We start from the raw sequence: 26,438 nt of genomic DNA, 5'->3' as shown, positions 1-26,438 counted from the left end.
TCTAATACTCTGGGACTTGGTGAACAACAGTTCCCTGATTACTTGGTCCACACCCTTCACGATTTTATAGACCTCTATCATATCCCCCCACTCAGCCTCTAGCCTTTTTAGTCTCTCTTGGTATGGCAACTGCTCCAGGCCCCTGATCATTTTGGTTGCCCTTCTGTACCTTGTACAGTGAAAAACTAAAAGATTTGGGGGGGGGGGGGGGGGGGAAAAAAAAAAAAAAAAAGTTGGGGGGGGGGGGGGGAGGGAATATAAAAGAAGAGCCGTAAAAAGATCTGATGGCTAGGAAAAAAATCCCTTATGCAGAAGACAACGAAGCTCAAGCCATTTATAGCTTATCAAAAGGCTAGAAAGGTAGTTCTATTCAAGTGTTAAAGTACCTTCAAAAGGAAAATGCGCTGTCTACTAAGCAGCTGTTTAATCTAGCAGATAATAGTACAACAACCAACGAGCTGAAACCAGACAAGCTTTTTCCCCTAGCCAGAGTAATTGCTAGTAATTACCAAGAGGGTTCTTCCTCTCCAAGCCTTCAAATCACAACAAGATGCCTTCCTAGAAGATATGCTTTAAACTAACACGGTACTAGGCTCAATACAGGGGTGACGAAGTTCCAATGACCTGCGATACAGACAAAATGAACTAATAGTCTCTCAGGCCTTAAAAAGTTACAGGTCTACTGATCTAGATTTCTACTAGCCATGCCAAAGGCTTCATACAACTGTTGAGCAAAACAGGCTGAAGATGATGATTCAAATAAAAAACACACTAAAAATGTTTTGGGATTGCAAGCAGTTATCACTTTTAACCAGATGACATTTAACACTAAAGTGGTAAGTTCTTTATGAATGATGTTCCACTACAGCACTGATGCTGAAGCCTTTCAGAAACTTGCCAAATAGTGCGAGTATAACAGATCACGTTATACACAAGGAATGATCGTGGAACTTACCTCCTTTTCAGTATCTCTAGAGATACAAGTCCACTGGTTTTCCTTCACACTGTATGCCCAGAAGTCAGCCAGGTCCTGAGTCCCATCCCAGCCCCCGAACAAATAAACAGTCTCTATATTAAAAAAGGGGGAAAAAAAAAAAGTAAGATTTAAAAAAAAAAATCCAAAAACACACAAACACAAAGCCAGCAAGAAAATGTAAAGTTCTCTTTTGAACAGACCGCTCTCGTTGCCAGCACATGAAAACAGCAACTCAAGAGGGAGATTTATTTAATTTTGCTTTTCAGAGCACTTCAAGCTTGATACAGCCTTGTATATAGATCCAGTTTCTCAGGCCAGTCTCATTTTTGTACATGCATAGGATCATAGAAGAGCAGGGCTGAAAGGAACTTTACAAGGTCATTTAGTCGAGTCACAATGTTCCCCGGCCCCATTTACATGTACTGCTCCCCGCCAAATACACGTTTAAAGAGGACTGAATCCATGATACTGTAATTAGCGCTACCAGAAAAACAAAACCCCAACACGTTAACGCACTTGAGGGTGCCAGGCCTCAGCACTGCTTATCCAGTAAGATATTAAGATTGTGTGCTGGGTGAGATGTGAGCTATCAGCTGGAACCTTAGGTTAGGTCAGGAGTGGGCAAAATATGGTCCACAGGCTGGATCCAGGCCACCAAGAGATTTTTGTCTGGCCCATGGTGGGTCCCACAGTCCCACCAAGCCCAAGCACAAGGGGCAGCTCAAGGAGTGGCATGTGAAGCCAGTCCCGCACCCCCAGGTGTCCACTGGGGCTAGGGCAGCCTGGCAGCCAGGCTCCATTTCCTGGCAGCCCTAGTGGCAGTGGCTCCTTCCAGCTGCTGGACACAGCCCCGCTACCCAGGCACACCCAGCCTGTCTGCCCCACATGCACTGCCAGGGGCAGGACCTTAGCAGACAAGGCACACAGCTGGGATGGGGCAATGGGCCAGTAGGAAGCGGCATCCGGGAGCAAGACAAGCGGGCAGGTGTACGGCTGGAGAAACCCCAGGATCTTGGGGTGGTGACGATGTGGGGCAGAGCTGCAATCTGCTGCCCACATGGCCCTGCAACGGGCACAGGTTCCACGGGCAGGGGCGTGCAGGGAGCAGATCACAGCTCTACCCTGGCCCCACGCTGTCCTGTCACCAACCCAAGTTCCCAGCCCCGGCTCCGGATGCAGCTCCCCACTCACCTGCCCATGCAGTTCCCAGCCGGTCTCTACGGGAGACCCTGGGATCATGAGGCAGTGATAATGCAGGGGCAAGACAGAGCTGTGACATGCTCCCTGCACACATTCCTGTCCTCAGGACTGGGGCTCTGCCCAGCTCCATGCAGTCACTGCCATGCAATCTTGAGGTCGCCATGAAGACCAGCCGGGAGCCCCAAGGGCAGGGTGCACAAGTGCAGGGGAGCTGTGTCAGGGGCCGGGGTTGGGATCTCGGGGTGGTGACAGCACAGGGCCAGGGCAGAGCCACAATGAGCACACCCTCGCCCGAAGAAACCAGCCCATGCAGGCAACGGACCGTGGTTCTGCCCTGGCCCTGTGCTGTCATTACCCCATGATCCTGGCTTTGCCCACCCATCTCACTCCCAAACACCATTCCCCGCCTGCCCATGGCTGCATCCCACATACAGCATTTTGGTGAGTTGTTGCACTGTGGGGGGAGAGGGAGATGCTGACTTGGCCCACAACAGCTCAGCAAAACTCCCTTTGTGGGCCATGGGCCCAAGTAATGGTCACCCACCCCTGGGCTAGGTGCTATGCCAGGCTCTGCCAAACTTCTGATGGAGCTGAAACCTCTCCCGTTTAGTCCACCTTTGGGGAAATAAATATGATCCCCTTAAAGTGAGTTTTTAAAAATACTCCAAGATCCTGCTTTAAAAAGCGAGGAAAAAATAGTGCTTATGACCTTCCCAGCCAATTAGTGACAGAGGTGGGGGCTTTAAAGGGTTTCCCATCTACTCAGAGGAATTGCCATTTATGGGGTCAGACTACAGGCCCATGTAGGATAGTATCCCATCTTGCACAGTGGCAAAACACAGATGCCATGGGGCAGGCAAAGAGGGTACATCCCTTTTTCCTCCCCCACTATAGCTTTCAGCAATAGGAAGTTTAGGAAGTTCAGATTCCCAAGCTGCACCTGTCTGTCGTGTGGGACCTTTCCTCCAAGAATATGTCCAATCCCTTTAGGTCCAATACCCTTTTAAACTGGGTTACCCAATGAGCCACCACATCTTGTGTCAGTGAGTTTCACAAGTTAACAACATCCCGTGTAAAAACGAACAAACAAAAAAAATCCTTTTTAGTTTTCAGTTGACCAATAGTTTCACGTTATCTTCCCCAAGTACTAGTATCTTGAGAGGTAACAAATAGTAAATCCGCATTTCCTTTCTCTGCACCCATCGTACAAATGGATAACACCTCTGAGCGCTGGTCACAAAGCAAGGGAAGAAGGACTGATGCAATGAACTAGGACCTGCAGGTAGAATTACATTTTTCCAAATTAAGTTTTCCAACAAAATGGGATGGACAAAATGGCTTCCAATGATTTTCACATCTTCTCTTAAGTACTTTTCTATCATATAACTAGATCATATTTTTACAGCTGCCTGCCAACTTTTACTCAGAAACCAATTAAAGCAGTTAACGTGGGACATAACATGGAAACAGCTATTGACCCTTATCTACAGTGGCACTGGTGGCCATCACCAAGGAAAGGTTACCCTGGTTCATTAACTTTAATTACCCTTCCTCTTGGGCTCAGTGCTCCCAATGTTCCCTGCAAAGAGCAGGTCCCTTTGTGCACACAGATTCTCACAGCTCACAAAACCCACATTACCACAACAGCTTCATTGATAGCCGAGGAAAATAAAAGATTTGGCACAAACCACGTATCCTATTGGGCCTCTGCCAAATGTCATGCCTGCCTGCGAAGGTTTTGTTGCCCCAGATGAAGTTTAATAGCAAACTTGAATGAATCTGATGAAAACTAGGCCTTTCATCTACCTAAAGAAAGCTGGTAAAATGAAATAATGTGGAAAAATTTTAAACTAGTGAAATATCATGCAAGAAAATGCTAACTGCGAGCACCTTGGTGCTTACACATTAATGCGGAGAAAAATATTCAAAAAGCATGTGCCGGATTCACTTTTCATCTTACTACACAACTTTTTTCCAGGCCAGAGATAAAGACTCCATCATTATCTACTCCGGGATGACTAACCTCCCTCTTCCTCGTCCATCAGTCTTTTTAGCTCATGGACAAAAATCAAACTCAACATATTTTATTGTGTATGGTTATTTATGGGCCTGCCTGTGAATAAGTACATTACAGTGCAAAAACTACATTTGTCTGGAAGGACATCCGTATTTCTTAATAAATTTCCCTGCTGCCAAAACATTCAGAGTTTCTTAATGGGGTTCTGGCAGTATTTGCAACTCTTCTCCCAAAGCTGGGGCAAATTATTATTACCTATATTAATTCTGCAGCAAGTTCCACACTTTCAGGTCCTCATTTCAGACTGTAAACCCTCTGGGGCAGCAGCCACCATTTTACTCCATACTTATCTAGTAGAAAGGGTCCCAGGTCCATGATTACAGCGGACCTAAGCACCACCTCAACGCACACAAGTCAAGGAACTGAAGAGAAAGCAGGCATGCAGGTTAGCTGCAATTTTTTCTCTCATGTGTAAATGAATAAGGGGTCGTTTCTTCTTGCAGCAGAAATGGCCTTTGTAGTGGATCTGAACGAGGGGATGGCAGTAGCAGCACAAACAAATACAAATATTTACACTAGGGTTGTGCTCTTGACTCCAATCGAAAAGCCTCATCGCTTCTCAGACTAATAGCTGCAGACCAGTGGTTCTAAGCCTTTTTAGACTCGAGGCACCCCTTGGAAGATGCCAACCCTTAATTTTCACTAGTTTTTTTTTTAAGACAGAAATGTAAAAGAGCAATTCTTCTGTTGCGAAGAGCTCAGGAAGACCACAACAGATCAGGATGCTTTCGACACTAGATTCCTAGTAGAAATCTCTGGGTTTATCTTGGGAATCATGTTAGCACACCTAACAGTACATGGCATCCCATGCCACCTTGAAAGGATCTCAAGGCACTGCAGGGTACCACAGCATCCTGGTTGAGACTCGCTGCTGTAGACTCTTGGGCACAAGGAGAGTCTCTTCCTACTTATTTGTGAAGTACACACCACAATGAAAGTTAAGGTTGCATTACTCCAACTGCTCCCCCCACCTTCTTCCTTGGGTAATTAAGAGGGAGATCAGAATCCCTCGTGCCATTCAAGAGCATTTAGCAAGTGCATCCACCCAAAGCCTTTATCTGATCCAAAGTCTGGATGACATCATCTTAACTTTATCTATTCTTGCCATATCCAATTTCAGATCAAATATTTTGGCAAGAATTCACTCACAAGTACTTTGAAAGTTACTTTTCCTGACAAAAATGCAGTCCCCAAGGCACTACCGGTCCCTCTTTCTTGCCTTGCTCTCCGGACTACTGCCCTCCCCAAAAGCCCTTTTCTTTCCTAAGAGTGAGGGATGCTGATGGACTACTAGGTCTGCACAACCCTCTGCCTAGAAACAGATACTACCCTCTATTCTCCAAATTTCACTTCTGCAGAAGAGTACATAATAAATTAGTCATCTCTAATCACTCCAGCTGCAGTCATAACCAGAACCAGCCTCTTTCCTTGCAATGAAGGCCATCTTCTCTGCTGCTCTCTCCCAGAGTGGAGAATGAGGAAGAGCTGGTGGTTTCAGTCTGCTAGGCTGTTCTGTTAGGCTAATGTCAGGCCAGGCCTCTCTTGATCTGCTACCGGGCACCACGTAAACCAGTACAACCTGTTCCATGGTTGGCTTTTCAAAGACTAACTGGGCTTGCCTGGGTGAGTAGGGTGCGTGGACACTAAAAACAAGACCTGTCAAAGGGCAGATGAGCTCCCTGCGATTCAACAGCCATCCATACCTGAAGAGGTGATGGGTGCCACCAGGTCGCTCTGCCTGAAGAATCACCAATGATTGCAAAGCAACTCAACCAGGGTCGTTACAGCATCTAAGATGCCCCAACAGCTGCAATAGCCTTGGGACTGACTTGACTCTATTCTACAAAGATGATACAAAACCTAGCCACCACTCAAGAAGCAACTACAGCACCAAGTAACTTGACCAGTTACACCTGAGAAGAGTTACATTCAATTAGAAGTAACAACACTTTGAAGTTGATCATTAAATTGATCGTACTTCAGCTCAAGAAGTTGTGCGTGTATAGGATTATGCTGTGCAGCCATTTTCCATGGCACTATGAATCTGTGCACCTCACCAAGGGTGGAGACAGACATAACACTTAAGCATTTTAAATGCTGTTTAAACCACAAGCATCTGGACATACAAGCTAATTTAGAATGGGTTAAATCTCTTGCAATGTTTCACATATTTATGTGCGTGTGTGTGTGTATGTACATGTGTATGTGTAATATGTACACACATTACACATCCACACATATACTTGGATAATATATTATACTTGGATAATCAGGTATTATTCTGAAATCCTCCTCCTTGAATTGGTTCAGTGTCATGTGTGGGCATCAAGCTTTCTGTAAATAGCATCTGATCACTCCTTCTAGGCATCCCACACTGCACCACTCCTCACTCCCTCTCCCCTCCCCATCGTCCCCTGTAAACCTGGACAGCAATCGTCTACTCTGGAACATAGCCAGAACTCTACTGCCCCAATCTATATTGCTTGAACTTGACCCACACCAAGCCATCCCGGCAGATTTAGGCTGGGGGAAGCTAGGTGGGTGCAGGGGGCACCTCTGCTTCTGAGCTCCTGGGAACCTGTCCATGGTCTCTGCCGCTTCTAAGCAGCACTTTTCCCCAAGTCACTGGTAAAATCCATTCTATCCTTGGCAACTGACATGGAGAGGTTAGGAAGGCTGCACCCCAAAAACCCAGAACCCCAGATGCAGGGGTATCCCCTCTATCCCACCCAACCCCCCCTCCTCCCACCCCAAACCAGGCTGCGATGCACCAAACCCTGGTATGTTGCCAGGAATTGAAGTAAGCTGAGGAGTAGCTTGGGAGAAAAGTACTCTTTAAAAGTCAAGAAAGCTCCAACAGCCGTAGAGCACCCAGTCCTGGGAACCCAGAAGCAGGAATCTAGGCATCTGCTTCCCCCCCTCCCTCCTATCTCCCCACCCACCAATACTTTGGTAAAGCACAAGAAGAGGCTTTACTGAACTCAATGGATGCCTGTAGACATGCGGGACACTTGCTCCAACATGCTGTAATTACAGTGTGTTAGAGCAGACTCAATTAATCCAGTCTGCTGGAGCATGCTAATTAACATGCTCCATCAGCCTCGGTGTCTCGTGTATTCAGAGCCCCTGCACTTCAAAATGGTGGTGGGGACGCTTTAACTAAAGCTGGTCGAATGGGCTTTAGTTAAAGCAACCTGCTGCCATTTTGAAGTGCGAGATACTGAATACATGAGACACTGTGGGTGCTTTAATCAGTGGCTCCCAAGAGCTGTTCTAATTAAAGCCCTGCCCCCGGAGCACGTGTAAAGATGCCCAATGTTACAGAAGGGGGATCAGAAAATTACAACTGGGTGCAATTGATTTCTTTGTCTTCGCTGGCATCTAGCCAGTCCAGGTCTTCCTCCACGGCTTGAGAAACATGGGGGAAACCGAGGCACTCGCCACTGGGAGGCATGCTGGGCTGGGTATTCCCTACCACCCCTTGGGGGCAGTTTGACAGCACCGCAATGCCTAAAAGGTGACTGCTCTTCTTAGACTGTTGGCAGTGCACACATGGAAACCTCTAAACCAGGACAGCTGTGAACTGGTTCCCAACAAGTGACATCCTTGAAATGGTTCAAGTGTTATGTCTGTTTGCTCCCCAAGTGATACACAGGCTCTGCTGCAAATAGATCTCTTACTAGTAAGACTGGGTAAAATTGTTTTCTGCCTCAACTGGTTAAACTTAAATTCCATTGACTCAATGGGTCTTACACACTTTGAAAAATTTTACCCTTACGTTTAATATACAACAGTACATTTAACATGAAATACAGATCGAGTAAAAGCTTGTCAAAAGCACCATAATAAACTACCTTTGCATCATCATTATGTTCGTCACTCATTAGTACATAAGAATCACAATACAGGGGTCTCAGACAGTTTGAATTAGCTAGATTCCACTGAACTGAAGAGTTAATCACTAGATTTATTCATGCCTCATAAAACCCCAATGAAGTGTTTTTTTTCTAATTACCTCAATATGCCTATCAGCTTTTCAATATTGTGGGCTAATAAAGCTACCCGGTCTACATACTGGACAGTGAGAGAATTACTTGAAATATTTAAAGTTACAGTAGATTTGGTTTACAGCAATGCTATCAAGTGAAGCACACGTAGCCCTTCTCCCAATGCCTTTGACAATATACTGCAAGTCATCTTTCTGCCTCCCCTCTACAACCCAGCAGGCTCATGTCTTGCTTTCAGCTTTCTTCAAGCACACATCTCTGAGAAAGACCTTTTTATGGATAAAAGAAGCAAATCTTTTCCATCTGCAGCATAAACCTCCTGCCTGCTAACAGTGTCCTGACCCCAAACTTGGCACTACCCTGCTAGCACCCTCCAACTTTTGTTGGAATCCAAGACATCCCCACCCCAACCTCTGCCACATTGTCCACACGCAAAGCCTACTGTGAATCGTCTCTGGTCAAATGGTTATTGAGGTCTTCATCTCACTACCCGCTAATTCAAAACCCTCTTCTCTGGCTGCCCCGCTTCCAACAACTACCCGCACATAGTGAGAAGACAGGCAATTTTACACATGCAAAGTGGTTGGTCTTCTGGAAGGGCAGTTTTGCTTCGCAGTCATGAAGACAATGGGAAACAGCATCCGTCTTGAAAAAAAGGACAGACTGAATTTTGAGACACAGAATATTCATGTCCCTAGTGGAGAAGCTCACTTATATAGTGAAAGTGAATAAAAACAAATGTAGTGTAAACGATTAGATTTTAGTGAGTTAGCTACACTGGATGTCTCTGGGGCCGATGTCATTTGGATCAGTTGGGGAAGAGAGACTAACACAGGGTGCTAAGCGTCTTAAAAGAAGGATCTTTGAAATTAGCTTCCATCATTAACAGATTTACTTTTAAATGCAGAAACTCATTCTGTACTCAAAAGCAAATGCTATAGGTATTCTCCCCCCACCCACAACAATTTATTTTTTTCCCCTCAAGTTATTTAATCCAGCTTTAAGCACAAAAAGCTCAACTCTATTTTAACCACAGAACTGCTAACAGTGTTGCCAAAATGCATCACGTTATTGTTAAAATAGAAGCAGTTGTTCCTTAAAAATCTTTGCTAGGTAAAACCTGCCTCCCGCTTGCTCCGTAAGAGCTCTGGCAAGGCATCGTCAAAATGATTTTATTCAACATATCAACAATAAGCGTCTCTAGCTTCTTCCAAAATGCATCACAGCAATGACTCTGCTGCTTGCAGTTTTGCTCAGCTGGGAAGACACCACTGAACCACTTGGGTATTTTGCCAGAATCTACATATATAAAAGGAGGAACCGTAGCTCTACTTGAGAGCTACACAGAGCACTTGCCCAAGTCAAGGTGTTTTTTCATATTTCCTTGTCCTCCCCTAAAAGGTACAGAAAACCCTCCTGCGCCCCATTTAAAGAAAATACCTCAAAGAAAAAACAGAAGGAAAAGTTCCCTTCATAATATAAATTTGTTTTAAACTGTGTGCACAAAAAGACCCAGCTTTGCCAGGCATGACTTGGTTAATGAATATGCATATTTTGCTGTAGACATAACAGCAATCAACTACTGTGGGTATCTTTGGGTCCTGAAGAAAAGTTACCCCCACCTAATGTCTCAAGTATCTTAAGATGGAAAAAAAACCTTATGGTACCCATGTGATAATCATATTTTTGGCACTGGGCATATCAGTCTACATTCTTGAGACATGGCATTAAGATGCCAATCTCTTCCATCATCTCCAACATGTGCATGAAGTTATGAAGTTTTCAAAAATATAAAGAAAGCGCCATTTCACCAAAAGAGAATCAACGCCATTTTATTATAAGAACAGTCTAATCTGTTGATTTAAAACCATTTTTACCATTACTTTAATTCTTTCAAAGGAAAGGAAACATCCAAAAATTTAAAACACACGCTTCTGCTTCTTAATGTGCTAACGCCTTTTCAACCCATCCCCCCAAAAAGCCAATGATTTTCAGAAAAAGATGGGAAAAGGTAGCATTGGCCTGTCCAGTATGACAGGAAGGAGAGAAGCAACACTGCAAGTATCCAGCCCAGTTACATACTTTTGTGTCTGTGGACAAGGGAATTTCCTTTGGGTCTTGCCAACTCATTTAACTTGAGGCTAAGGAAGAAAAAAATCCTATTTTATCCACACACCACACACAGCTGGAGCAGTTAAGGAGGGACTTGGCATCCAAGAATCAGGGTTTATTCCAGCACAAATTTATTGTGACAGAGTCACTCTGTCACACACAAACTCCAAAGCAGAGGTTACAGCATAACGCCCACATTCAAAAAGCACTTAAATCATCTGAAAGGTGCCAAGTAAAAATGTTCCCCTCCATCCTTAAAAACATGAAAATTATTCTTCATTAAGTCATGGAGGACCATGGGTTGCTTTTTTTCCCTTTTTTCTATTAGCATGAGTTTTGCTGGAGGCTGCACAGAGAGACTAGTTTCAGTTTGTAAAATACTTCCCAAAGACCAAGGCTGGCCAGGTTCCTGTAGCCTCGTTAAATGCTACCCACTTGCAAAGGGAAGTTGAACAGCCATTAACAGGAGTGCCTTTTAAAATACAAAGAGTATCGGGAGCCTTCATGGCCTGGTCATCTGCCAAATAAAATACCAGAAACACCAGAATTATTAAAAGCCAGACACCAACCGCCCAAGATACACAGATTTTATGGGCCCAAGCAAAGCTGCGTGCAGCGTCTCAAGTAGTCTCCAGCAGGAACCTCCTCAAGGGTTGCAGATAGGATCCAAAGTTACCCTTGGTGACCAAAAAAGCCACGTTCCTAGGAAGAACTAATTCAGGGGATAGGAAGAAAAAGCCATTCTACCCAGACAAAGTATATGAATTTTTAGCAAGTCAGTTTAAGCAACCAGAAAACTCTTCACTATCTCATCTAAAAACAGCAGTCATAAGACCACAACTGTCCAACTAGCAGCGCAGGGGCCATGCATGGCCCACAAGGGGTTAATCCAATACCCCCAGGCTGCTGCTTCCTCCATTGCTCAGGGTACAGCAGCAACTGGGGACTCCAAGCTCCCACTCCCAACCCTGGCCCAGGGAGCGGAGCGATGCAGTGCAGTACACAGCCTTCAATGCCAGAAAAGCTCACAGCCTGGGGTGCCTGAATGGCATGGTGCGGCAGGGATGCTTGCAAGCAGGGAGCTAAGGGTCAATCAGGAGACCCGAGCGCATGGTGCAGCGGAGGGGACGGTGCGAAAAGCAGCCCAGGGGCACACAGTGCAGTGGGGGGATGCACCCAGGCACACGGTACAGAGGACAACCTGGGCAGCAGCAGCACGGGGATGCAGAGTGCAGTAGGGAGGCACAGGAAGAGGCAGCAGGGAGAGGACACCTGGGCATGCAGTGCAGCAGGGTCCATGGCCCCCCCTAGCATGGCCTGAGGGTCATGCAGCCTGTGCCACATAGAAGTCGGACGGCCCCGTCATACGCCAAAGGCTCAGGGGGTCACCTTGCCTCAAAGTCCCGGGTGCTAAAAGAACAGGCAGAGGGGAGCTCATGATATTAGAAATGCAGATTTAAAACACTTAGCCTCCACATTGACATAACCCTCTTATTTCCAAGTAATGCCGGTAGAAATAAAAACCCATCTTAATAGCTCTGTTCTATGACTACTAGGGTGCATTTTACAGCTTTCACTGTAAACAAGCTCTAGCAAGACTATTTTATTCGCAAGGCTCTTCCTAAGACTTGGCCTCTCCAAGAACATCCGACTCCCTTATATAAAAAAAAGCCTCGGTACTTCCTCCGAGGCGGTCCCTGAACAAGACAGGAAGCAAAGGGGAGGCCTAAATGGCCTCTACTCAGGATGGAGGGAGGTCAGAAGAGGGGTCCTGCAGGGATCTGTGCTGGCCCCAATTTTGTTCACCGTTGTTTATCAACCCCCTGGAAATCAGGATTCACAGTATAATTTCCAAGCCTGGAGATGATACTAAATTACTCCAGATAGTCAAATTTGAAACTGATAGAGAGGAGCTGCGGAAAGTACGCAAGTAAAAAGCAAAAAATAGCACATGAACTTCAAATGTCAACAAGTGCAAGATAGCACACATGAGAAAAATAACCTCAATTATACGTACACAATGCTGGGTTCTGAACTAGCTGTTATGACTCAGGAAAAAGACCTTGGAGTCATAGCAGGCAGTTCTCTAAAAATATCAGCTCAGTGTGCAGCAGCAACCAAAACTGTTGGGCATTATTAAGAAGGGAATTGAAAACAAAACTGAAGTCATGCCACTATACAAATCCATGATGCACCCACATCTTGAACGCTGTGTGCAGTTCTGGTCTCTGCACCTCAAAAAGGGTGCAGTGGAATTAAAAGGTACAGTGAGGGGCAACCAAAAAAAACCAACAAAAAAAAACACAAAAAAAACCCATCAGGGGTATGAAACAGCTGCCATACAAGGAGATTAAAAATGCTAGGTCTCTTCAGTTCAGAAAGGAGAAGGCCAAGGGGGACATGACAGAAGTCTATAAAATCATGAAGGATGTGGACCAAGTGAACAGGAAACTGTTGTTCACCAACTCCCGGAATATTAGAATTAGGGGTGAAATAAGTAGGAGATGGGTTGAAGATCAACAAGAGAAAGTACTTTTTAGATGCAGTACGTAAGTTAACTTGTGGAGCTTATTACCACAGGCGGTTGTAGAGGCAGAGAGCACAGCCAGGTTCAAAAAGGGACTAGACGAAGTCACGGATGATGGATCTATTAGCAACTATTAAACAGAAGAGAGATGTATCCTCTGACATCTCTAAAACTAAATAATGGTGCCAGAGAGGGATCAATTAGATATACCCAGTTCAGGGCTCTCCTTCTAAAGCATCTATTCCTGCCACTGACAGAAAGGATACCAAGTTACATGGACCATTAGTCTGACCCAGTACGGCACTTCTTATGGGACATTAAAGTGTCAAAAGTTTTTTTGGTTTTTTGTTTTTTTTTTAAAGGCAGGGGAAAAAACAAGACATGAAGCCAGACAACTATAAAAAAAAAAAAAAAAGGCTCACTGAATAAAGTAAGTATATCATGTTCTCTCCTCCACTTCAGCGTGCAGGTCACCTTATACAATCTATGTTAGCAAGGGAAGCATTAGGGTTACAATATAAGCAAACGATAAATGTGAATAGTATCAGCAGACAGAACAACTAAAAATAGTAAGAAAATCCAGTACCCTCACAAAACTGACCCTCTTGCTTAGGTTTGCCCCTCATACTTTTGTCTGATCTAGGCCGTATGTTCTCTGGAGTTGAACAGGATAGACTGCACCACTTAGTCAAATGGTCATTTAGGAAAGAAGCCTTCAGCCACAGCACAAGGCACAATTTGATTGAGAGACAATATGCCAATGGGTCCATAATTGTACAGCTTTTATGGAATTGCTTCAGCCTGCTTAAGTGCATTGCAGTAGCAACTCTGACTCAAATGCATGCCCAAAATAATCAGAACAAGCATCCAACTGTTAGACTACTTTCAACTCATTTTGGCTCCAAGGGTTCTGATGGAATTCAGGGAATCACAGTGAGCAGGGATCCAATTTAAGCAGAACTACTATGGCAGTCTGGCAATCACACTGAGCTATTGGTGTAGGCAGCTGCGTTAGCTTGTCTTATGCATTTGGCTTTAAGGGCAACCTTGAAGTTCAAAATGGAGTTTCAAATCAGGCAGAGTATTTACAATGGAGCTCAAGCTGTGAACCAGAAGCAGAAAGCAAGTCCTGCGTACTGTATATTTACACCTGAGATTCATTCTCTTTCACCATCTGATGCAGTGTTTTGGAATAAGTACGTTCATTTGTCCGTGTACTTTCAATAGGACTGGAGTCCTGAGTTCCTAAGAAGTGGGGCTCCTGGTAAGGGACAGAGTTGAGGGTGAGGAAAAATTCATTCGGGTTCAAGATACTCAGCCGTCTGGTTTGGACGCCCTACTGCGTACCGAATGCTCTAGGAATTCAAGAGCAACGATGACGTACATTGATACCGTCTCCAAGCCTTAGATTTTATAGTACGTAGGGAAAATGAGTGCTCTTAAGGCCTCCTACTCCAAACCAAACAATTTGCCGGAGGAAGAAATCATGTATGCATAACATTACAGGAAGCATATTGAAAACTAGGGATGGGTTAGCCAGCAAAGACCCTCTCCATACAAAAAACAGAATACCCAAGTCTAACTCTAAGGCAGGCAGTGTTGTCCAAAGACCAACAGACACAAGACATGGTATATGAAGGAACATGTGTTTGTTTGTATTATTCTGTTAAGATAATGGCAGCTTAGCTACATATAAGCTCCAGGGGAAAATGCACCTGATTTTTCTTAAAGGATCACGACTGCTCACCTGTCTGAACATCGATGACCATCTGATGACCACCCCTCATTCCTGGTCTGCTGTCTTCTCCATCACCTTGTTTCAAAAGCAAAGCAAAAGTTTTAACCTACACATGATTTCAAAGTGAAGCCAGCTACTTACTTGTACATCCTAAGCACTAGGGGGAAGTAACGTCATTTAAAAACAGCCCAGAGTTCTTTAACCATTCATGCCATGCCAAGGAATTACCCAAAGAAACAGCATGTTTTGCTCAAGACAACCCAGATAACAGTTCGTTCAACTGCTTTATCTGTCAGACACAAGGCAGTGATGTGGGTAGAGGGAGCGAATACAATGCTCGGCACTTGTACTATCTGAGACTCTTTCAAGAGAAAATTTGAAAACAGTACCTGAAACATCCCCAAGCAACTGAGCTAACAGCAACCTTTGCATCCTTCTCAAACTGAAGGAGGGGTAGATGCTTATTCAACCCCTGACAGGATGAAGAGCAGTTTCAAGAGGTGGCTTCAGCCACATCAGCTGGCACAGCCCAAATCCATCCAGGAAAACCAGTGCCCCCTTCCCTCCACCAATCGTACGAACAAACACCCCATGTCATGACAGGCAAAAGGAAGAAAACGTCAATTTTGCTTCTTTTACACTGCCTTGACTTTCTCTTGTGCAAAGGGAATCCTACCTTCCCATTTAAGGAGTTCTCCAGTCACTCAGCTGCTCAAGTATTACAGACTGGGGCAGAAGATCTAGTTCCTCGGCCTCATCAGGGAACTGGCGTTAAAGAAACCCTTAAATTTTATTTATTCATACATTCACAGATGTTAGGGTCGGAAGGGACCTCAATAGATCATCGAGTCCGACCCCCTGCATAAGCAGGAAAGTGTGCTGGGTCTAGATGACCCCAGCTAGATACTCATCTAACCTCCTCTTGAAGACTCCCAGGGTAGGGGAGAGCACCACCTCCCTTGGGAGCCCGTTCCAGACCTTGGCCACTCGAACTGTGAAGAAGTTCTTCCTAATGTCCAATCTAAATCTGCTCTCTGCTAGCTTGTGGCCATTATTTCTTGTACCCCCTGGGGGCGCCTTGGTGAATAACTACTCACCAATTCCCTTCTGTGCCCCCGTGATGAACTTATAGGCAGCCACAAGGTCGCCTCTCAACCTTCTCTTGCGGAGGCTGAAAATGTCCAGTTTCTCTAGTCTCTCCTTGTAGGGCTTGGTCTGTAGGCCCTTAACCATATGAGTGGCCCTTCTCTGGACCCTCTCCAGGTTATCCGCATCCCTCTTGAAGTGTGGCGCCCAGAATTGCATGCAGTACTCCAACTGCGGTCTGACCAGCGCGCGATAGAGGGGAAGTATCACCTCCTTGGACCTATTCGTCATGCATCTGCTGATGCACGATAAAGTGCCATTGGCTTTTCTGATGGCTTCGTCACACTGCCGACTCATGTTCATCTTGGAGTCCACTAGGACTCCCAGATCCCTTTCCATTTCCATGCCACCCAGCAGGTCATTTCCTAGGCTGTAGGTGTGCTGGACATTTTTCCTCCCTAGGTGCAGCACTTTGCATTTCTCCTTGTTGAACTGCATTCTGTTGTTTTCTGCCCACTTGTCCAACCTGTCCAGGTCTGCTTGCAGCTGTTCCCTGCCCTCCGGCGTGTCCACTTCTCCCCATAGCTTTGTGTCATCTGCAAACTTGGACAGAGTACACTTCACTCCCTCGTCCACGTCGCCGATGAAGACATTAAAGAGTATCGGTCCAAGGACCGAGCCCTGCGGGACCCCACTGCCCACACCCTTCCAGGTCGAAACCAACCCATCTACCGCGACTCTCTGGGTGCGACCCTCCAGCTAATTCGCCACCCACCGGACTGTGTAGTCATCCAAGTCACAGCCTCTTAACTTGCTCTCCCGTATGGGGTGGGACACCGTACCGAAGGCCTTCCTGAAGTCTAAGTATACGACATCCACCCCTCCTCCTGTGTCCAGGCGTTTCGTAACCTGGTCATAAAAAGAGACTAGATTGGTCAGGCACGATCTGCCTGCCACGAACCTGTGCTGGTTTCCCCTTAGCATAATTTGTCCTGCCAGGCTCTCACAAATGTGAGCCTTGATAATTTTTTCAAAGACTTTGCCAAGGATGGAGGTGAGACTGACTGGAGTAGGAGGAGTATTTGCAGGAGTAGGTTTTGTCCGTGTTCTTATGTAGCTAACCCATTGTACTTGGTGTTACATACAGGTTGGTTGTCCTGGGAAGTGGCTATGGCAGTGTACTGCATAGCAGAGTTTGTTAACGGTTGTCTTTTAATGGTAAAAGGTGCTGGGAACTTTTTAACAATAACTTCTACAGCTTAACGATGGCCATCAAAATGTGAGTTATTCTGGATATTTCTAATACTACCTCCATTTGTGCCAAAACAAATATATTCACAAGCTTAATTTCCATGTCGTTCCCCATTATCAGCATCACTTTACATTTAATTTGTACCATGTTTCAACTCCAATCATACCCAACAGTTATTAACCTATGACTCACTTGTTTTAAATGGACCTGTCTAATGTTTGATCTTACAGCTATTGTTTTCTGTGAAAGGTTCGTTAATGAATTGGAGATTCACTTACATTTCACTATCTGAGAAAAAAATGCAGATGCAATTTCCTTTTCACCCTGATACAAATACTGATTCCTGTAAAAAGCATGATCAAAACCATCCAATATCCTCTGTTGCATCATTCCCTTACACTAATCCACAAGGTAATATGGCAGCACTATTAATGCTTGGATGCTTTTAAAAGAAATGCCCCATTAAGAGTCTTACCTTTGGTACTTTTGGGGATGATCTGACCCCAGCGCGGCTTGTATTCTTGCTGACTGATGTACTGATTGAACAGGCCATCTGCAAACACAAAAGCAGCCTGTTGATTTTTGTAACATTTGCGCTCCCATTACAGTACAGATAGCTTTTTGGAGCAGATGACTTCATCTGTCTCTATCCTACCTGCTCTCCTGATGCAGTTTTCAAAACGATCACCTTCTGCACATCAGTTACCTCATTAGCATATTTTTTTATAACATACCTTATTCGCTTTGCATCTTAACCAGAATGAAGAGTAAACAGCCACTTAATCCAAACCCCCCGGCCAAAAAAAACAAAAAAGGCAGCATCTTCTGCCTGGCAGGTCACACCAATGGTTTATAAACCTCTAGTGTGCCATGTTTAAATTAAAAATGGGTTCCTATTTCCATTATTTAAGCAAGAAAAACGAAGCTGACCACAGTTATAAAATTAGTCATTTAGTACATGTTGCACTGAAACTAGGTCAGACAGTATCTCTAGAGTTTCAGCTAACAAAAAGGAGAAAACATTGTTTAAATGCTGTGAGACGGAAGAACCAAACATTAGATCAAAAACAGGAAGAGCAAAAATAGCCATGAAATTCTTTGAAAAGAATTAATTAAAGGAAAAGGGATGAAAACTTATCAGATTGCTGGTAGATCCTCTTTTCTGTAAGCAGTACTGATCTCAGCTCCCTAGCCAGATTGTAAGCGGCTACCTACACTTCCTAAGTTTGCGCACGTTTTCAATCATTCATTAAGAGCCCAGCTCCTACCTCCGATCAGTCCCTCCATAAAGCAGAATGTTTTCCATACTTTTCATAGGTTTGATATGAGCTCCCAATACATCTGCAAAGGGTACTTTGCTGCTGTCCATCAGATCCCCCCTTAAAAACCTTTTACTCTGCCATGTTCACAGAACTGATGTGTTGTACTGAAACCACTGCTCCTCACGTACATCAATAGCATCTCATTGCCTCCTTATGCTTCCCGTCCATTGCATCTGTCATAGACTAAGCTCTTTGGGACAGGGGCCGTTTTTTCTGTATTTGTACAGTGCCTAGTGCAACAGCATTCTGGTCAAAGACTCGGGCTCTTGGGGGCTGGGATAATAATAACAAATAGGACCAGGACGGGATTCTCCAGATGTTGAGACACCAAGACTTAACGTTCCTGTGTTGGAAATTGCTCAAATTAAAGGTTGCACATGCATTTTTCAGCCACTTACAAATGGCTACATCTGGATAGGACGTGTGTGAATCCCTAACTATACAATAATTACACGAGGTGCATGTGTATGTGCTGGGGACAGGGGAGGGTCGTGTTTATTTAGACCAGTGGTACTCAACCTCTTCAGGCTCTAAGCATCCCTCATTCAGCTCAAGGCACACCCCATTAAACTCGAGGCACCCCTCAGAAAATGCCAGCTCTTACTTTTGACCCATTAACAGAAAAATATTAGAGCAATTCTGCTGCAAAGAACTCAGAAAGACCATAACAGGTCGTTTTGTTTTTTTTTTTTAAACAGTGAATCTCTATTTAAAAATCTCTGGGCATTTTCATATATGCTCCAGGAGTGGGGGGACACGCTTTAATTAGGGCAGCTCCAAGAGCCGCCCTAATTAAAGCACCTGTTGTGTCTCGTGTACTAGTGTCCCCACGCTTCAAAAAGGGCAGTGGGGCGCTTTAACTAAAGCTCATCGAACGAGCTTTAATTAAAGCTCCCCTGCCGCCATTGCCATTTTGAAGCGTGGAGAGACAGATACATGAGATAGAGGCTGCTGGAGGGCGCTAATTAACACGCTCTAGCAAATGCGATTAAAATCGAGCCTGCTCTGACGTGCTGTAATTACAGCGCATCAGAGCAGCCTCCCTGCATGTCTACAGGCACCACCCTCTGGTTTCATCTCATGTCATGTTTGCCCACCTCAGTAATAACATCATGTGGCAACCTGCAGCACCCTTGGAAGGGTCTCAAGGCACCCCAGGGTACCGGGGCACCCTGGTTGAGAGCCACCGAGTTACACAGGGGCCTCAGTTTAGAGCTCGGAGCTAGGATAAAAATAATTTCCAGTACTGGTTATGGTTAGTAGGAAAGTTCACAGGAGTTATTTCTCATCTATCTTCTCAAGTGTTTGTCTGAGGGTTCGCTCGTTGGCCTTTTTCCCCTTTGGTTGGGAAGAGAGAAATAAAAGGAGAAGAATATGTGAATGGAATGAAGACACACACAGTGGTCATTTTTAGCTTTAAAACCAAGTCATCGATTTGGATTCAGAAATATATGCATAATTTCCGTCACATTGTTTGAAGTTGGTAAGAAATTCCATATCAACAGAAATCGGACAGGTTTCTCTAGCCAAACACTCAGAAGATCCAATCTTTCTGAAAACATTACAAAGTTTGGTCTTCAGGAAGGCAGCTAAACAACAACTCTTATCCCTATGGCAGCCAATAGACACAAACAGGCAAAGAAAATGAATTACACCATATATGACCTGAAAAGAGTAGCTTAAACTCTCTCTCATACTCAACACCCACAGGCTGCACTTGTCAAGACATGACACTTCTCCCCTACTGCGCCTTCAGCTTCTTTTAAGAATGCTTCTTTTCTTCCACGGGACATTGGTTTGGAAATATTCCAGCTCAATTCCCAGAAATGTTTCTCTCAGCTGGGAGCAGTTCCACGCTCGTTCTCCTGATACTACAAACCGGTAATGGCTTGATTTTGGAGGCTGAATCGTTGGTTGCTGGACCCAAGGGAAAGGGGGGAGGATCCTGGGTAGACCTTGCACCGGGTCTACCCCAGTGCACTGCTTACACTCCTGGCCCGGACGGCAAAGTTCAAGCACATCCAAATAAACAATGCGCTGCACAGCCACAGAGAAAGATCAGATCTAGGCCAGATTAGGTTTTGGTCAGCTGTTTCCAATGAAACAGTAACAGTCTGGAACATTTTCAACATTTTCAAAGTTTTTAAGAAGTGCTTACTAGATTTAAAGGGAACTTTTTCATCGGCCGAGAAATCTATTTCACATGGATCAAAATGCACCATTACCCTCTTCAGATGCAAGTGTAGAATATTTTCAGCAAACAAAGGTACATAAACTCCTTCACACCAATTTGAGATGCATTTGAGGTGATAAATAAGCAACTTCTAGAGAGAGGCTACTGATCAGCAACATAAAATTAACTAGTTTGGCAGCCAATTAAAGTTTAAACACGAAGGATTTATGCAGGATCCGAGGAAAGTAATTACGTGGTAAATTAGAATGGTTTTCAACTTGTTCACATTATACGGCTTCTACAGCTAGAAAAAACAGAATCCTGTATATAATTTGTTTCCTTTTAAAAACCCAACCCTCATCCCTGTACAGATGCCTATCTATTTTCTTGCTAAACATTAAGCAATGCCTTCTCTGGGGCAGCAAGTTTACCCTTCGGTCCCTGCAGATTTTCTTTTTTAAATGAGGGAGAAAGCTGGCAGCATCAATAGCTGTGAAAACGCCTTTTAAAATGAGCTAATATAACAATTTCTCCAGAGTCAGAGGTGAACAGCAGCCCCAAACCACAACTCAAGTGGCAGAGCTGTGGCGTTACTGAAGATTTTCCAAGACTTGGGAGTGAAGAAGAGAAACAAACTCATGAGTTTCTACTCCATGCCAAGGGTCCATCCATTCCTTTCACCCATCTTTGTTCTTAGCCAGTGAATCCCTGTACGGGCAGGCACTGAGTTTGCAAACACATCTCCATTTTATATACCCATAAATGAAGGTGTTCCCCCATGCAGGCTCTCATGATCCTGCCCCACCTCACATGCCCTGGAGTCCAGCTAGCACTGCTAGGAAAATGTCCCTCTGACACATTTGTTCCAAGAAATACAAAACCACTGCTCCTGCTACTCCAAGGTCTGTACCCTGAAGAGTGGCTCAGTTTTACCTTAAAAACTTCCAGGCAAAGACTTGGTTGTTCCCTTCTTGCACGCCATAAGCCTGGCAAGCACCAAGCGTTATGAGCAACGCAACTACATTTCTGGCTAGTGACTTAGAGGATGATTTGTCAATGGACAACCAGATGTCAGATATCAACGTGACGCCGGCCAGATGGAGCACGTCACTAAATGTAACCAGAACAATGTGTCTGGAGCTTGCAGATCGCACAAATCTGGACGGTTTGTCCTCAAGCAGCAGCGTTTCGCAGCAGTCTTGTACAGGTCCATTTAAAACCTGGACTCTGCTTGCTCTCTATAGGAATACGAACCGATTGCCCATCAAGAATGATGAGGGGGAAGCAGGCGGGGATGGAGCCCCGCTCCCCTTCCTTCCTGCTGGTTGGGGTCCGGGCCCGCTTCCCATGTCCCCACCGCAGTGTGGGGGGGAAGGAAGGACCAGGCCTGAGGGTAGGGAGAAGCCAGGCCACTGCGGTGGGAGGGACAGTGGGGAGCAGCAGGCCAGGCTGACCCAGCAGCAGTGTGGGGATGGGAGGAGCAGACCCGGGCCCACTGTGCATCCTGTCCCCGTCTTCCCTGGCCTACAGTGTTTAGCACATCCTGCACCCCAACCTGCCCCCACCCCAGGGACTCAAACACGCTACCCCTGTGTATTTGGGCTATGCCTGCAAACTAGTCAAGATTTAGGAAGCCTTTTAAAAAAGGGAGCCGGGCAACTGCCAGAGTTTTAAATTTGCCCATTTTCTGAGCGTAATGCACATGGAAGTCAGAAGAGTCTGTGGGAACGCATGGCTGCCGGCTATAACATTCTCAGAAAAAAATTTGATGATGGGAACAGAAAGACATCAGTGCTCACGAGTACTGCAAAAAGCAGCTAACACCACTGATATTCATTCTCATTCTCATCCACCTGGCTTTCTCCATGTCGAATGCTATGGCAACATCCAGAAACAGGAATGCAGAATGGCATTTAAATCTAGCTTTTTATGTTGAAATCACTAATACAATTTTTCTGCTGAATTGCATCTATGATTCATCCCAATGAAGCTCATTGCACCCTTCTGCATGCTCCTTTAAAGTTTGAACTTCAGACCAATGCAAGGTCAGCTGTTCCTGTGTTCAGGTGTCGACCATGGCAGAACAGTTCAGTATCTGAAAGGCTTCAGGATAAAATTTAAGGGTTTGCAAACTGGGCATTTGTAAATTTATCTTTAAATGGCTGTATTTGCAGTGCTGCAAGCATCCATTAAAAGTACCCCAAAGATTTGTAGCAGATTTTTTTTATCTGAAAAATACAATATACAGGGCAGGGTTCAGAAAGAAAACCCCAAGCCCTCCAGGTGAGGTATCAGAGGAATGTTTCAAAGTGTTAAGGAGAGGACTAGAGAAGAGGGAGGGTGTCTGGTATACAGCAGTCACTCTCAACCAGGATGCCACAGCAACCTAGGGTGCCTTAAGATCCTTTCAAGGCTGCCACACAATATCAGCACTGTTAAGTTCATAAACATAATTCACAAGATAAACCCGAAGTTTTCAAATAGAAATCCACAGTATCAAAAGCATTATGACCTGTTGCAGTCTTTGAGATCTTTGCAACAGAATAATTGCTCTTTTATTTTTTCATAGTCAAAACACAATTGAAAATTAAGAGCTGGCATATGCCGAAAGGTGCCTTGTGTCTACTGAGAAGGGCCTCAAGTCTGAATAGTTTGAGAACCACGGGTGGACAGGAAACTATATCAGACAATACAGTATGAAAAAAGGGCATTACAGAGAATGATAAACAGAGGAACATTTAAAGAATGAAGGAGCATCATGAGCAAACAGTGTTGGCAAATGTGAAGTGTAAGGTGGGGTTCAGGCCAGAATGAACATACATTTTACCTTCAAGCTTAACAAGGAGGAAGATCCAGTTGTTCAGATGCTAACCTGGACCTTTGGAAACCAGATGTACATAGACTTCTTGTGTGATCATAGGCAAACAACGTAGTGTCTCTGTATCGGGGGTTTCAACTACTTCCCTACCTCAGAAGTATTGAGAGTACTTCCACAGCCCTCCTGTTTAGCCCAGCATGAAGGAAGATAAGGGAGACCGGCAAAGGAATTCAGTTGTGCGTTCAAACCAACAGAAAAGGGATCAGTAGAGGATAAGCAGGAGAGTCACCCAATTTGCCCGATGTTGTCTAGTAAGATACCCAAGTCCTCGCTAACTAAAGTTTGGCAAAGGCGGCTCATTACAAATGCAGCCGTGCACGTGCAGATACTCATCCTTCCTTCTTCGGAATCAGCGACAAACTTAAGGTGTGCAAGTAAGAAATGTAAGTTATTCACCGATTAACTAATTATGGGAAGAACTGCTCATTTCTGCATTTACAATATGCTGGGACAAGAACAATGCTTAGAGCTGCAGGTGTCAAGTTAACAGCATAAATTTTTGCAAGACCATGTGTCAGGTATGCGTGTTTTTGGCAATATTTCTATACTAACAGAGGCCTTGGCATCCATTCAGAAACACCAACATGGCTTATTTCATCCAGAGCCCTAATGTAAGTTACACAAGCAAAAATGTCTTTGCTTGCATAATGTGTCTCCATGTTAGCAGGGGATGCCAGTATTGCTTAACCAGGCAACTTTCTAGTTCTTACCGGGTCCTAGAGCTACAGAGGCAGAAATTTTAGGCACATTACAATGTATATTTTATTGAAGCAAGCAAGCAATTGTTCAAGACACTCTGCAGCAGCACAAGTCAGGAGCCAATGTAAACCTTACATGTAAAATGATGGTGCTGGGTGAGCTAAATTATTCACCACAATTTATTTATTTTTTAAGCTAGGCTAGAAAAACAGTGATTTGTTAACCAGTTCGACACAGGATACAGGTTCTTTTACGATGTTTGCTTTTTGCCAATTTTCCTCCTGCTTTTCAAAGTGAAAACTATGCCAGCAATTAAGACTCATCTCTTGAACAGAGACGCTTCTAAGCACTATCTATTTAACAGGCTGCAACAAAACAGAGCAGGTTTAGAGGGAAGCAGAACAGTAAAATCTTGAAGTGTGAACAGAACACATCAGATTAAAAGAGCTGAACCTGAAAACAGTAGATCAAATGTTGGACTCCCTGACCCAGCCTATTTACAGTAAAAGCTGAGTAAAAAATTATATATATAGGTACCAGTTGAACACAATGTGTTATTGATATAATTTACAATTTTAAAGCAATTTGGAAGCCTACCAGTGCCCCTCAATCATAATTAAATAAATTATAAATACCTATATATTTTAGCATTTGATTTTAGTTTTATGGATGGAAAGATCAGAGCACCCACTGTTCCCTTTGCTCACTAGCAATTGTCCATCCCCACTATTTTGTGGCGCTAAGCAGCCCTGACATGCCAGTGCCCTGCCCCTGCCTTTGCCCCTCACTCCCAACCCACATCCCCCTTATGCCTGTTGGTGCCCCTCACTCCCAAACTGCAGCCCCTTAGCCCTGTTGTTGCCCCTCACTCCCGACCTGATGTCCCCTGCCCTTAGGCTCCAACCCCACAGCGTGGGGCAGAGGGGGTGTGGACATACAATGCACCAGATAGGCACGGGGCAGCATGCACACCCCCAGATTTCTGCACGCATAGTGAGGCACGGGGTTGCAGCCTGGCCAGACCAGCAGGCCTTGGACCCAATGGGTAGGACCTGGTGCAAGGGCGCAGAGCAGGGCAGGAAGGTGCAGTGCTGCCACCACCACCACCATCACCAAGAGCTCCACACTGCTATGAACGCCAGTGAGGTGCCGCAGCAGTGTGGACTTGTGCCCCCCTACTGCTGCCAGGTAGGTAGGGGGTGCCTCACCTTGGCAGCCACGGCAATGCAGCGCTCCCTCCTGCACCAGGTCCACCCACTGGGCTGCAGAGGCAGCTCCTGCCCAGGGCCAGTGTAGCCAGGCTGCAATTCCATGCCGCACTGTGGGTGTAGAAATTTGGGGGGGGTAAAAGCTCCCTCATCACCTGCTGATATGTCACCTATGGGCCCAATCCCTCCCCGCAAGTACATGCAGCAGTGGGGAGCCATGTCCCCATCTCATCCCCTCTCCACCTGGGACAAGCTGCTCATGGCTCCATCCCACTCCCCGGCCTGGTTCTGCATTACAACCTGCTCCAAGCCTGTGCCCAGGACACTGCCCCAGCTGGGCAGTACCCCACCAACCCTAGCCACCAGCCCTGCCCCACTCCCTCCCTCCCTCCGTGGGCACAGCGCGAGCGACTACTACTGTGTGCGTGTGCATCCCAACTTACCTGCAGTGAGTTTTGGGTGCTGCTTTCCACCATGTTGCCTGGCTCTATTGCCAGCAACGTGGATGTGTGTGCATGCACGTGCACATGGTGCCCCCTGCCTCCAATCGCCCTCCTCCTGCTCCCCCAGCCCCAGGCAGCCCTTTGCAGGCTGGAACTCTGCCAGCCTGCAAGGGGAAACCTACAAGGTTTCTCTTCTTTAAAAGGATTTTTTTTCTCTTCAAAGAAGAAAATCCACATTTTTCCACAGGAAATGGAAAATCAGGAATAAAAGCATCTCTTTGCAAACCTTTTTTTTTTTTTTTTTTTTTTTTTTTTTTTTTTTTTTTTTTTGAGTCAAAGTAGACACATGGGGGGGGGCGCACACACACAATATTTTAGAAGTGAATTTAAAACAAAAGCCATGGATAATATACAATTTTTTGATAATTGCATAATCTTTCTGAAGTCTTGTCTTAGTACTTCCTTAATACACCTCTTATCTTCTCTATTGTGTTCCCTGAGCATTACATTTGACTTTGCCATGTCAGCTTTTTGGATCAGAAACCTAGTGAAGCATTTTGTACACCCCTGAGGTTCCCCAAAGCAATGATAATAAGGAAGATGTCAAGGTTGACAATTTTAACCTTCCTCACATAGAGCACACTTACATTTAAAACAAAAAGGTTGATAAGGCAATGCACTTTAAATATTTAACAGCTATTTGCTTAATATTATTATGCATCATTTTAATATCCAAAAGG

At 45.0% G+C, this 26,438-nt stretch overlaps 1 protein-coding gene across 5 annotated transcripts in view; it reads right to left on the bottom strand.

Annotated features, from left to right (window-relative positions):
• MKLN1 (muskelin 1) overlaps positions 1-26,438 on the bottom strand; it is a 122,785-nt gene that overhangs the window by 72,942 nt on the left and 23,405 nt on the right. For all 5 annotated transcript variants that reach the window (XM_025213263.1, XM_025213265.1, XM_025213273.1 and 2 more), the window contains 3 exons: positions 17,451-17,528; positions 14,647-14,712; positions 956-1,068 (listed from right to left, as the gene is read on the bottom strand). In XM_025213263.1, the coding sequence (XP_025069048.1) occupies positions 956-1,068; positions 14,647-14,712; positions 17,451-17,528 (257 nt within the window). The remainder of the gene's footprint in view (positions 1-955; positions 1,069-14,646; positions 14,713-17,450; positions 17,529-26,438) is intronic.

This window comes from Alligator sinensis, unplaced genomic scaffold (genome assembly GCF_000455745.1).
Source record: "Alligator sinensis unplaced genomic scaffold, ASM45574v1 scaffold268_1, whole genome shotgun sequence".
Lineage (NCBI taxonomy): Eukaryota > Metazoa > Chordata > Crocodylia > Alligatoridae > Alligator > Alligator sinensis.
Note: the sequence above shows the minus strand (reverse complement) of the source record. Positions and strands in the feature narration are given on the sequence as shown.